Here is a 12,088-nt window from a genome sequence, read left to right on the forward strand (position 1 = left end):
AAATGTGCGTTTCTAAAGACAATATTACTCGGTTTTGTCTGACGATCGAAAAGGGATTCATTGCACATCATATATCCCACCAGGGGAACCCGGAACTCATAACAGTATTTCGATCACGTTACAATTTGGTGTTTGCAGCAGAGCTTGAGATCTAATTTTGGACGTAGTTATGCCATTTTTTTTCCCCCTCATGACTTCATTGTTATCCAAAAGCCTGTGAAGAATTTCATTTGAGATGACCTTGTGAAGATTGTTGTGCTGAACATCTTTGGAACATGGAACATATTATTCAGTATCATTAACAGCAAAGGATGACTGGTGGGATACTTGTGAGTGATTATCTACAGCCATGCATTTATTATTCTTATTTTTTCATAACTTGCATATTAATATTTCATTCCTCTCTTTCTGGTAACATAATATTAGAAACTACTCTCAGTATGTTTCAGTAACATTCTTACTTTCCCCAATCCAAGCTACAACCACAATAATAAATTGTATTTTCACAGGTACCAAATAAGATACACCAATGCAGTATTCTGGTTAAAAAGCAATGTGTGGAGAGTCTCTGATGTGGACTTGCACGAATGCAGTCAATGAATGGGGCTATCATTGCCAACACCATCTGAAATATCCATGCAGTCTCCTTCTCACCCTTTTCCTCTCTTTATATTACAATGTGGCTAGAGCAGCCAGGGAACTCCACTTTTTTTCTTGACAATCTTGTTTGTAATTCAGTAGATGATATACAGTATGGCTCCTAAAAATGTTGTGTTCTTTTGCTGCGAGTTTATACGGCGCGAATATGAGTCTGACTAATATATTTGTGATTGTTCAGTTGTGTTGCTTTCCACTGCGGGGCTCAGTGGGCAGCAGGCCTTAACGCATAAAAAAAAACAATAGTCTGCTTTGATGAAAAGTCTATTATTGTGGTTGCAGTTTACTACGGCGCTCTCATTGTGTACCGACTGCATATAGCGAGGCTCTACATAATGTATTTTAGAAGAATCAAATGAGTTTGCCCTCGATGGACTAACATGATTGTTTTTCTTTTAGTCTTTAAATTCTTTTGACTTTTGCATGTGTTGCTTATGTGATGATACCATTTTTTCTTGTTGGTTGAATGGGTGCAAAATGCTATCATTTGGCCTACTTTCAGGCAGCTGTCTCCCCTTAAGAAAAAATACACTATCCCTGCCACCAAACGCCCTCAAAATGTCACTAACACACTGGAATAATTTCAGGGTGGAAGTGTTTTTGTTTCCTTGCTGCCTCTCAGTGTTTTAAAAATATGCAACATCACAGTGGCACTGCCAATTGCTTCATCACGTAGCGTGCTTATTTAGATCTGTGGAAAGGTTGTTTTTCTGTCCTTTACTCGGAGAGGTCAGAGGTCCTGCATACACCCACAGAGCTGGCTGGCTGGCTGGCTAGCAGTCAGCGTCAAGTTGAGCATGCACATGTCTTCACTAATGTCTGTGCGCTCATATTCTGTACAATAGGAAACGGCTTCAGAATTTTTTTCATATCAAAATGAACGTGCGGTATTTATATATTTAATTTATTGTGGTAGTTGGCTTGTAGTGTTGGGCAGATTATTTTATGTAGAAAGTTTTCAAATGAAAAAACAAAAATAGTCAGCATTACTAAAATAGAACTGAGCTTCATTACAAATTAAATGGCTGTTTGAAGGGAGGCCATTAAGAATAGACACGAGAAAAATCTTCTTTTGTAGAACTAAATTTGCACAGACGTAAATTCTCATGTTTTAACAATGATGTGAAATATTTATCCATACTAGGTAGTCCTTGTTTTGTCTTCCAAGTTGGAAAGTAATTTTTTGTTTCCCTCCATCAGTTACTGATTTATTGGATTTCTTAAAGAAAATATTGAGTAAATGGGTTGTTACATGTAGGTATAAAAGAAGACATGAAACGTTATGTAAAAAGTAGTGTAGCTTTTGCTGTTAGTTTAACGTTAAAAACAAGTTCAAATTGAAGAAACTGCCTTTGCTTTCCGCAACAAAGCAATGCACTCCATTTTTCTCGACCGATTAAAAACATTCAACTCAATTCCACACAGCTGACAAGAGTACACAGAATGAATAAGCTCACTTGGAACAGTTTTTTCCTATTGTCCTCTCTGCCCAACTTGTGCAACCATTTCTTTTAGCTGAAATGTGTGTTTATCCAGAGTGTGCTTTGGTGAGGAAAATGTTTCTTGAAGTCATGGTAAACAGACATAGTAGGTTCCTGATGGTTTATTAATGATCATTGAAATCTGTCATTGTCTCAGATCTATGAATTTCATCAACCATCTGGACAGAATTTGCAATTATGTTTCCTCTCTCCCTTTTTTACAGGATAAGACCAGGGTGGTTTCTCCCATAATTGATGTCATCAACATGGACAACTTCCAGTATGTGGGAGCCTCGGCCGATCTCAAAGGAGGTACAGTGCACGAGTAGAGAGGGGCGAGTGAGCATGACCTCAACGAGGCAGCCTTCGATGCGTTCAATGTCAAGTGTACTTTCCGGCTTTTTTGGCTGCGCTGATACGATACCTCATTAAGTGTTGTTAAGCGCACTCTCTACACGCGCTCTTCTTATTCTGCCGGCTAAGCAAACGTACAAACTGGGCTGTTGGGCTTTCTGTGTACACTGAAACAGACTGTAAATGAATGAATACATGAAATGTGTGCAGGTTTTGACTGGAATTTGGTGTTTAAATGGGATTACATGACTCTGGACCAGAGACGAGCAAGACAAGGCAACCCTATCGCTCCCATAAAGTAAGTCACGCGCAACACAAAACGGCTCACACCACCGTGACACTTTCCTACTCCATAACGTTCTGACTACCAACTACTGAGCTAATTTGTTTTCTCTGACCCACCCCCTACGCAGGACTCCCATGATAGCAGGAGGTCTGTTTGTCATGGATAAGGAATACTTTGAGCTTTTGGGGAAATATGACATGATGATGGATGTTTGGGGAGGAGAAAATCTGGGTGAGTGCAGCTAATGCAAATGTCAGTAATGCATAGTATAAGTGCAGCATCAAATCAATAGACTAATGAAGCTTTTGTCTGGTTTGTAGGACAGAGTTCTCATACAAATGCATTGCACACGATATTGTCAAAAGTATTGGGACACGCGGCCATTAACACCTACGGGAATGAAAAGATCACATGGGGATGGGTTCCCTTTTGCAGTTGTCAGAATCCACTCTTCTGGGAAGACTTTATACTGTTTGGAGTGCGGCCTGGTTCACGTTCTGTGTTGTAGTTCGTCCCTTAACAACAAATTGCCATAAAGTCTTTCTCCCTCTTAATTTTGTTCAAATTAAGTTGGGAATTTGTCTCGAGAACGCAGCTGTCAGAGAGATGCATTCTGCGTTGATGGCATTTTTAATGAAGCGAGATTGCCAATTCACACATTAATTTTATCGCGTATTGCGATGAATAGAATGTCGACGAGGGAGCCCGACACTGCCGCAGCGCCGAAGACATTTACGAGGCGCTGATAGCTCATGCAATAATCCAATGTTTGTTTATGGGCCGGCCTGTGTTGTGTTTCAGAGATCTCATTTCGTGTGTGGCAGTGCGGCGGAAGTCTGGAAATCATCCCGTGCAGCCGGGTCGGACACGTTTTCAGGAAGCAACACCCTTATACCTTCCCTGGTGGTAGCGGCACCGTTTTTGCAAGGTGACACACACACACGTACATTCGACCTCAAACTACCAATTACCGCGTCTCCCTTAAATTACCTTCATGAAGACGTTTTAGGCAGTCAAGATTGTAGTGTTGGGGAGTGGCATTATTAGTCGTTAATGTTTAGCTGCTGAAGACCAACATTCAATTAATTACACTCTTAATATTCAACAGTAAGATATTCACACAACTAAATTAGATGGTCCACACACCTAAATTAGATAGTCATTAAGATTTTCTCAACTCATTAGATGAGCGCAATGAATTGTTCAGCCAGTGCAGCGTCGCTGCGTTGCATACTTGAAGCCGTGCAAAGGGAGACTTTTATACTCCGTTCAGTGGGTCGGAAACTGTCAGACTACAAGTTAGTACCTGTCACCTTAGCGAGGGAACTGATTCTGACATTCTGTACTGTGAACATGCCGTCCTTTAGGAGTAAATATATAGATATATGTTCAGCCTGTCTACATTCTAACCGGTCACACAAATGTTAATATTATTTAACCATTGCATTTGTAAATTGAAAAAAAATAAATAAATAAATTAGACTCTTACCTTCCAGCCAAATTTACATCTTATTTTGAAACATTTTAATTCTCACCTAAGTGTACAAATGTTAATATCTGTTAATAGTCAAACCTCAAAACAATAATACACTCTTAAAGGGGAAGTCATTCTGAGGCATTCTGATTAACTGAGCTGGGAATTTTAATCAAATTTCCCGGTCCGTTTATCACCTTCTCTCTGCAGCTGGGGTACCCTTCCGCTGTCCATCTAGCCACCTTTTTGTCCGGCCGGTCTGCCTATCATTTTAAACGGGCTTCCGTTCCGTCGACATCACAGTTGGTCAGGGCTCAGGTGACGACCAATCACAGCTCACCTGTTTTCTGAAGCAGAGCCGTGGTTTGTCGTTATCTGAGCCCTGGGTATCTGTGATGTCATTTTCAGTCGACAGAAGTGACAAAATGGCCGCCCCTGAGATTCTTTGCTAGATTTAGCTGATTAACTCATATTCCGCAAATGCATTATTAATCAAAATGCCTTGTTTACTTGTTTAAACTGCATAAAACATATTCTTGGAAAAAATGTTTGGGTTAACTTCCTCTATAATGTTGAAAACAAGTGACAACACGAGTGGTGAATTATTAAATCGTACAGCTTTTCATGTACCGTAAGTCTGATTAGGCTATGTTCCCAGTGGCCCCATTTGCCGAAAATGTAGTGTGCTGTGGGATTTGGGCCATTTTTCCCCTCTGTATTCAAGTCTTGCCAAATTTTCTGATGGTCTTTCACCATTTTCGTGATGGGGTGTTGGGGGAAGGGGCTACGGAGTCCCCGAGCCTCCAAGGCAAACTCGGGGCCTGCATTTTACCACGAATGGCAGTAACGCCAGCCATTCACATACTGTTGTGGTCAGTCACAGTTGTCACATTCTGTCAAGACTTTCTACAGATGAAACATGGATGCCAGGCATCTTTAGAGCAAGTTTGTTGCCCCGGCAGAGTCGGATAAAGCTCCCCGAGCCCTGCCTGCCTGCCTGGCTCCAAGTCAGCGACAGTGCAAAAAGTCACATGTATACTGGTACTCAATAAATGTTTGATGTTAGTTTTCTGTGAATAGCTAATTCACTACTCAATATCTTGTACCAAAGCATGTAAAAGAGCTTGTTATTTACGAACATACTGCAAAAATTGCTCTCTTATAGAAAGTCAACGCAAACATTTTTTTTTTACAGAATATGTTCTATGCAAGCCCACTAATTGAAACAGGGCGTTCTGATAAATATTGCTTTTGTGGAATAAGTGTTGAACCACTCCTTTTTAGCCATCTCTGGGGGCGGCCATTTTGTCTTCTGTCGACTGAAAGTGACATCACAATTGCTCACAATGACCAATCACGGCTCAGATTCAGAAAACAGGTCAGCCGTGATTGGTCATTGTGAGCAGTTGTGATGTCACTTTCAGTTGACAGGAGACAAAATGGCCGCCCCCACAGATGGCTAAAAACAAGTGCATTTTGCTGCTTAACTTATATTCCACAAATGCAAAATTAATCAGAATGCCGTGTTTCAACTAGTGGGCCTGCTGGGAACATATTCTTGAAAAAAATATGTTTGGGTTGACTTCCGCTTTAAACACGGCCTTCGAAGGGTTTTAGGCAGCAAGTATGAGTTTCTGGGGAATACAATGCTTCCTCTCACGCAACAGACTCCTTGGAAGTTGTCACTCCCTATTACAGAGTGTCAGGTTTAGTTGCCTGCCAAGGTTTCTTATCCACACCATCACTGCCGAGGCAATGTTTTGACAATTAAACATCTTGTTGGGGCATTCATGGCAATCATGGCCTGTTACGTTTGCCCATCCGATTCCCCTGCGTTGTCTCTCAGCTATCCTGTTTGGTCCATGGTGGCTGTAATTGGATGACATAGATGTAGATGCAGATTTGCTCTTCTTCACATCCCTTGTTGAGGCTGCTGATTCTTTTGGAGTAAGTGTTGTGAAAAACAAAACTAAATAAAGTACAAAACACATGTCAAGGGTTAATCTAGTGACGCTTGCTTGTCAAGTACATCAAGGTCTCATACAATAATTGCCGGGTAACCGTTGCATGCGAAAAAGTGTCTCAAAAGGCCAAAGAAAAAGCAAATAATTCATTCTTTGAGGCTCATTGTGTTCGCAAACGTTCCATACTATGCTGCTGTCTTGTTTGACGTCATACCTCAGGCGGGTTAAATTCTGAAATGTTGTGATTTTGGAGGCACATTTAGAGGCACATTTTTGGTCACTTTGGTTGGAGTACAGTAGCTTAGAAATTGCCTATTTTTTGTTATCTTTATTGTTAACTTCTTGGTGCTGCCCTTGGTGTTTCCAGCTGCTGGTGGACATCACTAGATAAATCCTGCAGCAGCACAACATGCCCCCCCCCACCAAAAAAAAAACATGCAACCATTGGGGATGGTTATGAAAAATGGCAGAGCGTCCGGTGCATCGCAGTTATCCCACTATGCACGGCAGCTGCTTATCACTGATGAAAAGGCCAGACGCTCGCTTCGTGTCTGCGGTGGCCGCCCTCGGGAGCCATGAGACGGCCCCCGCTGATGGCATTATGCTTGTTCTTTTGGTCGCTCCTATGAAGTGAGGTTGTGCTGGCGTGTTGCAAAGGGGTCGATCATAGGCCAGAAAGTCTGTTTACATCGTCTCTTATGCTAGGATGCAAGTGGGTTAGGAAGAACATGTTCAGACATCATCTTTAGAAAGAAACACTTCATGCATGATGACATTATCCTCATATAAACTCGTGCTGTTTAAATATTAAATTGCATCCAGCGTCACCCTACTTGTCGTAGAGAATTCTAAGTCGCTTGCATTCACTATGGACATCTTAAAAAATGTGAGATGGTGGCTTGAGATCCATGTTTAGAAGCTTTTTATTAGTACATTTTAACATATAGGCTACACTATCCCAACACAACTTTACGAACACCTGCACAGTCTTTGACAAATGCTGCATAATAATGCTCATGCAATGCTTATTAAGGTATTAACTTAACAATGTGACTATTACCGTGGTTGTAGTTTTCTCCACTGTACTGGCATGTAAACCTCATTTTCCCTCAACTTGTGTTACATTCATGCCCTTTAAAAATCTAAATCAGCTATGTATAAGTCTCTAATCAGAATTAATGGCAACACTCATGTATATCCAATAATGCAGGTTTTTCTTTATTACTGTATATCTTCCGTAAGCAGCAATATCTGCATGAGATATAAACGACTTGAAATTTTGGACCATAGGCTGTAGAGCTAAATTACCGTATGTATCATCCACTGTATAGCTCTGCTGCCATTGATTGTGAATCCAGCTGACTCGGCGTTTAACAGCTGTCTGTGACATCATTAGAAAAGAATGTAAATATAGCAAAATAGCTCCGGGCTCCGTGTCAACACTTTGCTTTGCCTGGCAACCTACACTGAGAGCAGTAACTAGAGACGTAAACACACGACCCCGCTTGACTGTCCAAAGAGGGGAATGCTACCTTTGGATAGTTGTTAAGATATACAGAAACGATCATCTAATCACAGACGCACTTTTTCATCTTCCTTCTCTTCCGTTCTTTCTCACCATCTCAGGAACACCAGGAGAGCCGCTGAGGTGTGGATGGACGAGTTCAAAAACTTCTACTATGCCGCCGTTCCCTCGGCAAGAAATGTGCCGTATGGAAAGTAAGGGCTCATCCTCAAACACTCCACATTCCTGTCATTTAATACATCACATAACCTTTTTAAAACGGATTACTAATCAGCACCAGTACCTTTCCACATTTGTGTGGCGCCCAAATGCCTGATGTGGACAGATCACAAGACTGCCACATGAGTTGAAGTGCTCTTGGGAAGTGTGCTAATTTTATTTCAAAGCCTAGTGAAAAGGACAGATGGAATTGCGACATTTTTTTTTAGGTGCAAGCTTACTGTAATTTTACAGCATTACCATCTTTGTCATCTTGCTTGTTGAGGCAGGAGCTGATGGCACTGGTGAAATGTCACTCCAGTGTGTGACTACATATCCATCAAGTGTTGCTAACACAAGGGTGTCACACTGCCACCACGGGGAGACAAAAAACTTGCAAAAGTAATGGCGCCCCCTTCAGACGGAGCGTGGAGATCGCATTAATTAGCGTTTACCCCCAAGCTCAGAACTGAGACAGTGTGCAAACGATTTGTATTTTGTAGATTGTGCCACCTAAATTTCTATGTCCTTTTCTAAATAATGTACAACATTTAAGAAAATATATTTGGATTTCTAAATGTTTCTGTCAAATCTTGTGTGCCATTTTAAATTTGATAGGCAGAGTCCAAAGTTGTAATGTCATATCGCAGGACAGCGACAATATATTAGTTCTAAAAAGACACTTCTCTCTGTTTGATACATGAGATTATATCATATTTTATTGAGGTGGATCCAAAAGAAATGTCATATCTGAATTTGATCTGTTTAAGCACCTACATTGTAACCATTCATATTAACGTAATGCTTTCATAACAATTATGTTACACAGTTTGTTTTATGTCTCCCCGTGCTCATTACTCATCATAATAATTTTGGGCAATTCTTTTAATTGCATTTATTGGCCATGTTTTTTGCGTATTTACACAGCAAAAGCCCTTCACAAAACACTCTCGGATGAATGAAATATTTTGTGACGTTTTCGGAACATTGTTGTCATACTCCCCCTTTATGCTTGTTTTCTCCGCTGCAGTCACGCCGTGGGCCTCTCTAGTCCTTCTCATCACTTATATAATTGAATCAGTTTTCACCATGAGTGACAAGCCGCTCATGCTCTCTGTCCCTGGTTGTCTCCCTCAGCATTCAGAGTCGTTTGGATATGAAGAAGCGTTTAGCCTGTAAGCCCTTTAAATGGTACCTGGAGAATGTCTACCCTGAGTTGCGGTAAGATGATGACTGTATTTCATTTTGTATGCATGACTGTGTCCTACGGCAGCCAAAACGGTTTGCATTTAATAACTGTGCAGTGTTTACCCACTATATCACAGTTTATTGTTTTTGCTTGCGCTTGATTGTGGATTTGTACATAACTATTTCAAGACAATTTCAATGTTTGTGCATGTGCGATCAGTGTCCCAGACCACCAGGACATCGCCTTTGGGGCCTTGCAGCAGGGCGGAAATTGCCTCGACACGCTCGGACATTTTGCTGACGGCGTGGTGGGTGTTTACGAGTGCCACAATGCTGGCGGAAACCAGGTAGCGTTACCATGGCAACACACACAGGTCAGCATGTCTAAACGTACACTTTTGAGTCACCTGGGGGTCAAATGGTTGCACTGGCGCTTAGAGGATGGCTGGTATGCTTTAACCCATTACCTCTAAAACCTGAAGTTTTCCCAACACCTACAAAATAATTGATTCTCAGCCCCTTGTAGAAGATAGAAACATAATTCCAAAATAATTAGCAAGTTTAGACATGTGGCTTTCACACAGGCCTGAGTTTATTATTATTTAGTGTTTCAATCAAAATTGTAAAAACAAAAGTGTCAGTGCAAGAGAAGCACTGTTTTAAAAATTGAGTGGAAATTACCATCCTCTATTCTGTTACAAAGCCGTTGATATTGTAAGCAAAAATTAATAATACGAACACTGTACAGTGAGAGGCTTCAAGTTGTTTAATGCAACTCTCGGTTGAAGATTCCTGTCAAACTAAACATAAAACAAAGAGAATTGCACGTTGCATGTTTGAAACAACCACATAGCTTTTCCTTAAGTCTGCATCGCCTAATGTTGATAAACAATGCAAAACATTATAGACGGACTAACTTATTGCCTCTGTGTTGCAGTGTTAAAACCCTTTAAACAACGGATATTTGAACACAAACAGTGGAGCAATTCATGTAGACAGATATATTTTCTTTATCCTCTGCAAAAAACAATACTCATTACTATGGCTTACTGAGGAGTTTTGACCATCTCCATGTGTATCTGTTTGTCTGTACTGCCTCGAGGTGGCCACGGCATGCACACACCAAAAGGAGCAACACAATGTCCATTAACCCTTTCATGCAAAGTGGTCACTACTGTGGACAGCTATTTAAAAGTTGCTTTCACCTATATTAATTAAACTAAAAAATATATTTATATTTTAAATAATAACATTAAATCATAATTAATGCATGAAAGGGTTAAAAATATTTTTAAGAATTTGGATGAATTAATATAGACGAAAACAACTTTTAAATAGCTGTCCACTGTAGTGACCATTATGCATGAAAGGGTTAAATCGAAGCAAAAAATGCGGCAAGAATTTATTTTTTTGCGTTTTTTTAATTATATCATTACTGTATGTTGTTATTTTTATTTTTTAAATGAAAACAAAACAATGTTGTAAAGTGCTATTTTTGTAATTGAAAAACACATTGCAAACATCTTTATTTTTTAGTTAGACGATGCTGGAATGGATTAATGGCATTTCTGGTTTGACGTGCAAGTGTTATGTTATGTTAGAGTTATGAGCGCGGTCATGGAACGAATTTAACTTGTATCTCAAGTCACCACTGTTCAGTGTACAAAATCTTCCATATTCAGTGTCCAAAATCTTTCATACTGACAATAAATCCCAATTTTGATTGATACTGTCTGAAATGTTTTAAAGAATGAATTCTATTTAATGTAATATTTATGATTTTTAATGATTTTTGTTTGTTTTTTTTAATTTGCATTGATATAGAACTACATGGTTTCTAATATTTTCTCACCAAAAACGCCCTCTGTATGATGCAGTGCAGTTCTACTCTAGTGCAAACTGCAGCTACTGTAATATGAGTCTATTGTTCCAATTAAACGGTTCCCACACGTCCGCTCCACCCATTCACTACCCCATTTAAATTTTAAGAACTTTAAATATGCACCATTTTGTACCCTTGTAACCTATTTATTGTATTTTTATTCATAGCCTATTGCATTTTACACTACATTGGTAGCCTGTGGCTTAATGCGATGTGAATTCTTCTTTTTCTCTACTTTTTGAACAAATTGTTAAATTAATACCATAAGCATAAGCCTCTGACAGAGGTATTATTATCTTGTGGTGGATTTTCTTTTAACTCATGGATCTCATTAGATTGTTAAGGTTGCCTGTGAGCATAGAGAAGATAATAAGATAATGTAATACTGACTCAACTTTAGGGCTATTATTCTATGTTTGAATGCCTTAAATTCATAATTAAAGTTGAGACTGTGTCATTTTCTGATAGCGTTGAGTATGAGTGAAATTTTATTATCCTGTTCTTTACTGTAGATTATTTGACCTCATTCAAAGCTGTATGTTGAGATTATACTTTGTTTGCTCAAGGAATGGGCCCTGACTAAGGATAAGTCAGTCAAACACATGGACCTGTGCCTGACAGTCGTGGACAGAACGGCCGGCTCCCTCATCAAACTGCAGGGCTGTCGAGACAATGACAGCAGACAGGTATACTGACACAAAAAGGAGAAAAAAAACACTACTGATGAGCATAACAACTCATTAATTGATGCTTAAGAATTATGTTGAACTGTCAGAGGCACTTGTAGTCAGCCCATTTTTTTTTTTTTTTTTTTAATTACAGATGTATTTACAGTCAAGCCCAAATGTATTAATACCCTGGCCAAATGTTGGATCAAACACTGAAAATGGCACCAAAAAGTGTCCAAAAAAAACTGCAATAATAAAAACCCGCCTACCTGACATCAGGAGCATTGCCTCCATATCTACTTTTTAGACTCACTTGAAAGTTTTGAAAGCCTCCTTTTTCAACCGGCCCGTTGATGCTGGTTGTTCCCATTGTTATTCTGCTACTACTGTTTAATGCTTAAATCTTTATAT

General features: G+C 39.8%; 1 protein-coding gene across 2 annotated transcripts in view; it reads left to right on the forward strand.

Annotated features, from left to right (window-relative positions):
* Positions 1–12,088, forward strand: part of galnt2 (UDP-N-acetyl-alpha-D-galactosamine:polypeptide N-acetylgalactosaminyltransferase 2) — a 58,868-nt gene that overhangs the window by 41,552 nt on the left and 5,228 nt on the right. The window contains exons 8-15 of one of the 2 annotated variants that reach the window (XM_086026135.1): positions 2,363–2,450; positions 2,703–2,790; positions 2,906–3,009; positions 3,580–3,706; positions 7,843–7,935; positions 9,077–9,160; positions 9,348–9,501; positions 11,576–11,695. In XM_086026135.1, coding sequence (XP_085882261.1) covers positions 2,363–2,450; positions 2,703–2,790; positions 2,906–3,009; positions 3,580–3,706; positions 7,843–7,935; positions 9,077–9,160; positions 9,348–9,501; positions 11,576–11,695 — 858 coding nt within the window. The remainder of the gene's footprint in view (positions 1–2,362; positions 2,451–2,702; positions 2,791–2,905; positions 3,010–3,579; positions 3,707–7,842; positions 7,936–9,076; positions 9,161–9,347; positions 9,502–11,575; positions 11,696–12,088) is intronic. The other variant, XM_086026136.1, reaches the window with a different exon arrangement.

The sequence above is a fragment of the Filicampus tigris genome, chromosome 3 (assembly GCF_054856515.1).
Source record: "Filicampus tigris isolate MCC_2025a chromosome 3, RoL_Ftig_1.0, whole genome shotgun sequence".
Classification (NCBI taxonomy): Eukaryota; Metazoa; Chordata; class Actinopteri; order Syngnathiformes; family Syngnathidae; genus Filicampus; species Filicampus tigris.